Source organism: Falco biarmicus, chromosome 18, assembly GCF_023638135.1.
Source record: "Falco biarmicus isolate bFalBia1 chromosome 18, bFalBia1.pri, whole genome shotgun sequence".
NCBI classification, from domain to species: domain Eukaryota; kingdom Metazoa; phylum Chordata; class Aves; order Falconiformes; family Falconidae; genus Falco; species Falco biarmicus.
The window spans coordinates 6,073,498-6,082,671 of record NC_079305.1 but is presented as its reverse complement, the minus strand read 5'-3'; the positions used below and the strand labels follow the sequence as shown (position 1 = coordinate 6,082,671).

Below are 9,174 nucleotides of genomic sequence, written 5' to 3'. Positions count from 1 at the left end.
GCAACGGCGGGGGCGCCTGGAACGCCCCGGAGGAGCGCTCACAGCCCGAACCCCGCTGCGGCAGGAGCAAAACTCTCCCCCCCGGGTACTACCAAACAGGACACGGACATCGTTTAAGAAAAAATTTACTAATCCGTTAGTACTCCTGCCAATATTGCAACAGATGTGAAAGGCAAACACTGTTACAGTTTAGAAAAAACAAGTTTTATACAATTAAAATGTTAAACAAATCTCAAAAACCCAAAATAATCAGTGGCTGAGTAGTAAGCCTGGAATTTCAGATCCAGTATTAGCACCTACAGCACCACCAGAAGCCCAAACCGCTCTGCACAGGCCGTCTCCTCTCCTGAATGCTTGAATTCCTTCTGCAACTGCACACTGACGCTCTGAACCAAAACCAGGACATCCTTGCTTTGATATGGGAAAAGGATACAAGAGAAAAATGCTAAACCAGTCTGGTTGGTAGGAACTTTTACTTTTGCAGGGATTGCTGAGGAATGTCAATGTGTGGGGGATACGGAGTAACGCACAGCTCCACTGTTCAATAGTTGCCAGCAGAGAAAATTAAGAAACCACCTTACACAACATCTAAAAGTCCGTCAAACCAATGTTTTCCTATAAATTATATACAATAAATCCATAAAGAAAGTCTTACACTTCACATATTAATCAGAGTAGGGTAGGAATTGTTACGTTTATTGGTTCAGCATCCATTTTATTGTACTTACTGTTTTATGAATGAGTAGACCCCCCTCTTCTGGTGAGCATTGACAGATGCAGTAACAGCACAGACATAGTAGAAAAAACACCACTATTAAACTCCAGCTATTCCTCCCCCTTCTAGGAACAATGAAAACATTGAAACAAGTAACCCCTTGCCTTCTGGTTTTCCATGAGGATCAACACAGGAAATATAAAATCCTCATTGCCTTGAGTCACTTCTTGCCAGGCAGAGGCACTGTGTATCCCCTCACTCCAAGTCTGAACTGGAGGGAAGGCCTCGTTTCTGGAAAATTCCCAACTCTGACTTGCAGTTTTCCAAAGCCCAACTGATGTACAGAAGGGTTTAAGAACTAGGGAAGAACAGCACTGTGCTTACGCAACTAGAAATAGACTTCCGTTGGGCTAAGTGCCCTCTTTCTTTCAGAAGAGTATGGTAGCTTTACCACTTTTGGGTTTTTTTGAAAAACAAAACAAACCACAAAAAAAAAAAACAAACCACCACACCCAAAACCAAACAAAACCCCCAAAAAACTAAGAAGTGATCTAATTGCTTAAAAGTTTGCCACAAAATGGATGCTGACCAGCCAGGTCACCCCACGTGGAGCAGTTTTAGGAAGTTAGTCCTTGTAGTAGATGGCACTGTGGATCTGGCAGCAAAGAAAGGAATGATGCTCTGTAGTAGGAGGTAGGGGAACTTCGATACAGCAAGTCCACTGTTGAGCTATCTGCTAGAAAAGAAGTTTCATATTATTAGAAACTATTACTAAATGAAACCAGCAAAACCCTACACCAACCTTTACACAGCCACATTTTGTTATCTTAGGAGGTACACAGCGGGACAGGTAGGGTTACCACGTGCTGTGGTGAACGTAACAGCAACAGAAGCCAACACTCCGGATTTCATTTGTCTAACAGAAAATAAAGACCTTTACTTCCTTGCTTCTTTCTGCATAACCATCGTAAATATTTCCAAACTCTTTTCTGCACACATTGCCAACAACCTAGACTTACACTGCCATCCCCATGATCTGCCGAGTACTTAAGACAAGGGATCCCATTAAAATTTGAGCTTTCCAAGAGCAAAGCCTAATGAAAGTTCAACAGGTATTTTGGAAACCTGGTGATAGTAATTTTGCAGTTCTATACTGCATGCAAGTAGCATGATTCTTTATTTTAGCCTCTCTCTTTCAGGTACTCCCAGCACACTTTTCACTTCATAACTGCCACACAGTATCATGAAAACCAAGTGCCTTTCAGCACCTTTTCCCAGTTAAACCTACAGGTTGCTGGCCACTCTTAATTGAAAGCATCATGAGTAAAGATACCAAGGTGAGAACTGGAACTGCATCCAGCTGAAAAACCGCAATTAAAAGTTTGTGTATGCTAGCATACACTCAGGGACAGAGTCATACAGAGGTGTTTTCACTTAAATCTATTGGGTAGGATAAGGTCTCAAATACAGTAGTAGATCTCAGAGTTCCTCTAAATTTACATGCTGCAGAGACCGTTAAAGTCTTACAACACGCCATCTAGCCTGTCGTGTCCACTACCACTATACTGGATAGAAAAACACATTTTGTAGAGCCCATGTAGGCTGCATTCACGAACAGATCATTCAGTACAGCGTGCAGGCTCCAAATGAGTAGGAGGAAGTAAAACTCCAGCAGGCTTACTTGAGTACTCATACTGCTTTCAAAACAGGTTTACTGACAACAAATATTTGCAATTCATCAAACTATCCAGAACTTCATCATACAAGTCCTTCTGCATTTCAGAAATTTCAGTTGTTTGAACACTGGCAGAAATAGCTTTTAAGTAATTGCTCAAAACCCACATCACCTAGAACAACATTCTGCAGTAACTGCTATGAAATGAGTCATGACCAATGCCTTGTGCCAAATATATGCAGATGCAGTTGATAAAACACTAACTTGTTTCAACAACAGAATACAAGTGCCGTGCAACACAACATCTTCCCAAGTGCTAATAACCACATAAAGAAGGATACTTTGAGACACAATTGGCATCTACAAATGATGCCAAGTTACAAGTCAGAGTTGTTTAGAAACGGGTATGCATCAAAGAATCTTCACCGTATTGCTTTACCAGAACTTATGTCATGGTTTGCTCCAGTATGTGGTAGATTAACCTGGTTTATATGCACTGTAAACACGGGTCAGTCATGAGCAGACTACCAAAAGGGAAATCCTAGAGATACATAGCAGTGGCAGGTTACAAAAAGCACTGAAACAATTTTGTAACAGTACCAAGTATAGTAAACTTGCATTTTCCTTTCAGGCTGTGTTAAGGCTTGACTCTTGGAATATATCATATTCTTCTAAGATTCAGGACAGCAGGTAAGATATTCTGTATTTATACAGTATCTTACAAAATGTTTCTGAGCAGCAAAGGAGTTCACTGTTCAGTCCCTCCTGGAACAGAAAAGCTACTATTCAACAGAAGTGAATCTTCTATATACTAGCAGCAAGAAGGTAAAATGTAATTACTCCCGTTGATTTGTTCAGGATTCAGGGGCTATTAATATTGACTTCTGGGCAAAATAGAAGGGGATCTTTAACATGCTGTGGTTATGACCTTGATTTCACAAGTGCTCAAAACATGGAGGCTTTTAATATAGACCCTGGCCTGAGGTACCACAGAAAATAACTTGAAAGGAAAAGCTGTATCTTTCACAGCAGTACAGGAAGAGCAGGTGCTAGTATAGTACCATCAACGATTTTTCTTGACTCTTTTTCTCATACTACTAGTACAAAAAACTATCTGGAAATCCAAAATAAGCATTTAATTAGTCACCTATTTTGAAGCCTAGATTTAAGGGTTAGTCTGAAGTTTGTCTGCTCAGAACCTTATGACAGAAAGGCTTCACGAGAATAAAAGAAGATCCTTTTCTCAACAGAACAGAGAACAATTTTGGTAACACTTGATCTGTATTAACATTCAGTGGCATAATGCCAAGTATTGGTATTTCTACTTATTCAGAAAAGCTAGTCCACACAGGATTTATGTGAACAGCCTTTGATTACATATAGTGGTGGGATAAATATTCTGTCTCAGTATGACAGAATCTACCCCTCTGAGCATAGGAAACTGGTTGAGAATGAGCTAGTGTAAGGTTAACATGTACCTGAGACTCCACAGTTTTATCTTCCACTGGTCATACCTCTGTCTTCATAAATGGTAATTTCAATCTGCACAGAAAAGCTATTAGGGAAACATACTATAAAAAGATTATGAAAACATAACAAAAAAAAAAGGCAGAAAAACATTAAGATTTTAGAACCTTTGATCTTTCTGCTTCATACCTGCTGTTTCAAGGCTAGTTTCAGAGCTACACAGCAAACAAATAGTACGCCTAAGAGATGCCCTGTCAGGTCAGATCAGTGATCGATCCAGCCCAGGACTGTTCTGCCAACAATAACACAAGATGCTGTGTATAGAGAGTTTGTGAGCCTTGCCACCTTCTGTTAAATTTCAGGAAAGGCTATGCATTAGACAAACATTAAAACTTCTACAGTTCAGCTACTAAGTCACTAATCGAACTGAAAATGAGTATTTTTTTTCCAGGAGGTGTGTGCACAGAAAAATGCAGAAAACATAATAACTGCATTCTTCTCATATTGGTGACAGCTAGAAGCTATTTAGACAAATACACAAATAACCCAACTGCAAGAAATTAGCCTTAGCACACATTTCATTGGCATTCTGTGTTTCAAGCTGCTCCGGTTTCAATATTCTCAAAAAACGATGTGTGTTAGTCACTCTATCGCTAGACTTGCTATTCAAGGTCTTTACAACCGCTAAAGTAATGAGTAATGACTAGATAAATGCCTGCAGTGTGGTTCAAGAATTGAAGAATAAAGGTTGAAATAAGCCATGCTAGAAGCAAAAGCAAGTTCTAGGCTGGCATCTACTCACAGTGATGTCATATGGCGAAATCTTCGCCAGAACCTGAGCTGAGGGTTGCAAATTAAATGGCGATCTCTTGCTTTCATGTCATTGATTTCTATCCTAACAAGTTCTTCACTTTTTTCAATCTGACAAACTGCATTTTTATAGGTCACTGAAATAAAGGAAGCATCTAAAGTGTTGGAAGTACTCTGTTTATACACATTGGATTTTCAGGAAGTCTGAAAGGATGGATTCCACTTTGATTGTCTTTCGATATGACAAATCTTAATGTACTAAGGGTCTGACCAGAGAGCACTACATAATGGAAACAAAACTAATCACATATTCTGCCATATCACAAACCAAGCATGCCACTGAGATAAAGAGACAGCACACATCACAGATGGACAAAGCAGGAAACAATCTAAGAAACCACAGAAGGATACAACTCTTAGTCCTCTTTCAATGGGGTCTGTCAGAAGGAGGCCCTGAGGAGCATAGATCTTTTCGTTCTGTTCTTGAATGAACTTGGCAATTTTCTTTAGAACCTGGTAACAGAAGAGCACAGAGGTCAGAGTTCCTTCATCAGGCTTCCGCACATTAGAGTCAGAGCCCCAGCAATATTACAGATACAGCAACATTAGGAGAACCTAGCACACAACTAGAGACAAAACTTGCACAATTCCTCTGAAGTACAAGTAATCATTATGTTACTTAAACTGACTAATAACAAGTCTGTCTGATGTATATGTGAAACAACTCTGCAGTAACATCCAGAGTCTATATGGAATTTGTACAATGGTGCAAGTCACAGGAAACTGACCAAGAAATAAGTCTTTGGTTGAATTCTGAGATATACTCCCTTGCAATTAAGAAGGTAAACAAAAGCAGCACACCTTTTCATAATGCGTTTCCATACACAAGAAGATGGTATAGGCAGTCAGACAGGCGAGACACCCTTCAAGGTAAGATTGGCCCCCAAGTTTTTCAGCTTCTGCATAGAGGTTATTCAGTGTTCGGACAGTCTCTTCAAACTGCTGCCTATCAATCTGCAAGAGAAGTCAAGTTTAGCTGTCACATTCTGCACGTTTCAGAGCTCACCGATATCTTCTGCCTTCATTTATTGCCTATTTGCACTTCCATGCTTTGCAGCCACTGTTTAGAGACAAAGTCTGAAGGACACCAAGTTACAGACCTATAGCTCTTCGTTGAGTATCTGCCAAGTGATTAGGCCAATCTGAATTCCAACACAATGTGAACACCAAACAATTAAAGAGTAAAGTAACTAAGCCAATGTGCGATTCAATTCGGGGTGGGGGTGTGGAGCTTAGTTCAGGCACAAGGAGATCTGCTGGATTAAAAAGAGCAGTTAGGGAGTAGACTAGTAAAATCTTGCTGCTACAGTGCTGATCAAACAAGTGAGAAGTGCCACGAGAAAAAGAAAAGGCACTAGTAAGGAGTGTTTGTTTTGCTGTTAGTGGAAGATACTACATCTAACAGCATTCAACAAAATGAAAGTACCTGAGACAGTACTTGTGAGGCTACTGAACAGGCCCAGCAGAACTGGCTGGGCTCCACAAGGGAGGACAGTGTTAGTGCACAGCAGCACAACAGTGTACGCTTTATTCTCACAGACATAATCAACACATTCTACATTACTGTTACAAAAGAGAGCTGCTTTCTGCAAGGTTAAAGAAAGTACAACATGCCAGCATTTCATAAACAATAAAGAGAAGCATTTTCAAACTATTTTGCATGTGGCTTTTCACCACAAATTAAAAGTACCTGCTTACCGCAACTGATCAAAAATGCTATTTGGACAATAAACAACGCTATTATGCCAAAAAATAAGCAATGTGCAAAGCAGAATGTGCCTTACACTTTGAAATCATGCCTCTCTGGCACTATGCATAGGGCTGTAATAAGAAGAGAGGATTAGAAAGCACTAGCTGCCTTAAACTTAAAGACAGTAGTCGAGATCTTCACACAGCATCCCTGGGGTGCGCCGGAGGGAGAGCCGTCCCAGGACAGGGACACGGGGGAGAAGCCCTCCCGGCTCCTGCCCCCAGAGAGACGGGACAAGGGAGCTGAGGGCTGTGCGGGAGACCCACGGCGTGCTTCACAACAGCGCCGAAGGGGACGCGAGTCTGTCGGGTCACTCGTGGTCGCCGCCGGGCGCCAGCCGGCCCCCGCCTGCACGCCGCGACACCCACGGCGCACGGGCGTCCGCGGGGCCGGGCCCTGCCCCACCGCCGAGCGGGCCCGCAAGCCCCGCTCCCGCCGCGGCCAGCCTGAGCTGCGGGCCCCAGCGGCCCCGGGCTGCCCGGAGGGCTCGGGGCGGGCCCGCCCCACCTTACCCTGTTCTCCAGCTCGGCCGGGAATTTGCTCTGGAACTGGCACCGCGTACCACCGCTGTAGTCGCGCTGGATGAACACCTTGCCCGACACGGGCGCCTGCTGCGGCCTCATCGCGCCGCCGCCACTCGCGGCCGCCGCCCGCTCCGCTCCACCGGGCACCGCCACTCACTTACGGCTGTCGCAAAAGCGTCAGGAGGACGCCGGGCCGGGGAAAGGGCAGGAGTGCGCTCTGGCGCACGCGTCGGGCCGCCGCCGCCGTAGTGCGCAAAAGCAGCTCGCGAGAGAGCTGAGCGGGGGGGTCTACGCATGTGGGCACGCCGCCCGGTCCCGTGGGCTGCGTGGCGACTGTTATAGTTGGATTTGAAATAACTAGAGTCCGAAATAAGTTCACTGAGTGTTTATTAAGGCAGGAAAGAAAAAACAGCGCTGGGCGGCCGGGGAGTCGCAGCTCCATCCAGGCTCGCAAATTCCGACAAGTAACACAGCCCTTTTATCCTCAGCTTCAAGGCCGGTTTAAGCAAACAGTTATGCTCTCAGTCCCGTAGCAAGAAGCTGTATATTACAAAACTAAACTATTTTTACACTAAAGTCTAGACGAAGACAAAGGTTGTCATAGTAACATGAGATTATGGTTTAACATTGGCCTTGAGAAGGTACATCTCGCAACCTCATGGGTAAGTTAACTCTTTTCTCGCCAGACAAAACATTCTCAAATGTGTTGCAGCAAGATCATTTCTTTTGTTAAAAACCCATCTGATCAGCAAATTACCCTTAGTTACTTATTACAGCGACTGTCCCTCCCTTCACAGGCACAGCTACCCCACCTGCACGCCGCATGGTATAGCCCGCGTGACGCCCCCCTTCGAACACATGGTATAGCCCTGACGACGCACGCGCGTGCAGCCCTGCGCGCCCCGCCCCCCGCCCCGCGCGCAGACATGGCAGCGCTCCGCCGGGCCCGGGCGCGGCGCCGGGCGGTTTCCGCCGCGGGACTCGGCAGCTTGTGACCGGCGCGGCTCTCCTCCGGGAGCGGGGCGGCGCGGCGCGGCGCTCGCCCGGCTGCGTTCCACGCTGGTTTTGCTGGTGTACGGACCCGCGATCGTTTCCGGGCCCGTTAACTTTCGGCCTCGGGCGGTCGGCGGCTGCGGGGCGCGGGTGGGGCCGCAGGCCGCTCGGGTTCAGGAAGGCCTGAAGGCCCAGCGCGCCCGAGCCAGGCGGGCAGCCTCAGGCCGGGGCTCTGAGCTCTGGGCCTCCCCGGCACTGGCCTGGTGCTGCCGTGGGACTTGGGGGCCCGCAGCCCCGCCCCACGCCGTGCAGCCCCACCGGGGCAGGGACAGGGACAGGGTCCTGCTGGCTGCCCGGGGCAGGGGCTGTGCAGCTGTGCGGGAGCAGCCAGGTCCACCTGTGCCTCCGAGCCGAGCTCTGCTTGGGAGGGCTGTCCCGTCCTGTCCTTTGGGGCTCACTGTGGAGTCACTGCCTCCTCCTCCTGCCTTAGTGTTACACTCTACAAAGCTGCCTTGTCCCACTGCCAGGGGACTACGTGGGACAGGGTTGGACCGGTGGGTCTGAGGTGCTGAGCAGCGAGATGGGCGCAGCACCCCTCTGCCGAGGTCTTTGCCCTTGGCGTGCACAGTGCTGCATCACTGAGCAGCTTCAGAGCTGGGGTGGTGGGCTTGAAAAGGCACCATGTACCTTCCAGAGCCTTCGGGAGCCCGGCAGCCTGCATGTGTGCAACAGACATGGGAGATTTGCAAAGAGATAGTTTAGTTTAAAATTTCTTTAGGTGGTGGGAAAATTCACATACTGCAGATAAATGGCCTCTGGATCTCATGACATTATTAAAAAAAAAAATTTAAACTGACAAAAACATAAGGTGAAGGTGAACCTCCTCGGGAGGTGAAATGCTTCTGTTCAGTATAACAAGTGCTGCAGACTCCACAACCCCCCTGAAAAATGACAGCACCCTTTCAGCTAATTCACAAACCAGGGGAACTGGAGAATGATACAGCTAATTGAAGATTTCTGAGGTCTCTATGGCAATCTGTACCCATGGGATCAAAAAACCAAGCAGACGCTGATTATGAGCACAGTTACTGAACCTGGGCTGCAGCACAGTCCTCAGCGAGTATTCATTGAGGTCACACAGAGGTATTGGGAGCAAGCCCTTCTGCAAAAGCCATCAGTG

General features: G+C 46.2%; 1 protein-coding gene across 2 annotated transcripts; it reads right to left on the bottom strand.

Annotated features, from left to right (window-relative positions):
* Positions 1–109: 109 nt before the first annotated feature.
* On the bottom strand, positions 110–7,240 carry GOLGA7 (golgin A7). 2 transcript variants are annotated; one of them, XM_056362888.1, is made up of 5 exons: positions 6,990–7,240; positions 5,529–5,681; positions 5,079–5,180; positions 3,869–3,932; positions 110–1,448 (listed from the first exon to the last, which is right to left on the bottom strand). In XM_056362888.1, exons 1-4 carry the CDS (start codon positions 7,098–7,100, stop codon positions 3,885–3,887), a joined length of 414 nt encoding a protein of 137 aa, XP_056218863.1. In that variant the 5' UTR covers positions 7,101–7,240; the 3' UTR covers positions 110–1,448; positions 3,869–3,884. The 2 variants fall into 2 exon arrangements, with proteins under 2 accessions (XP_056218863.1, XP_056218865.1); XM_056362890.1 differs by having other exon boundaries at positions 110–1,451; positions 6,990–7,193.
* Positions 7,241–9,174: the final 1,934 nt, after the last annotated feature.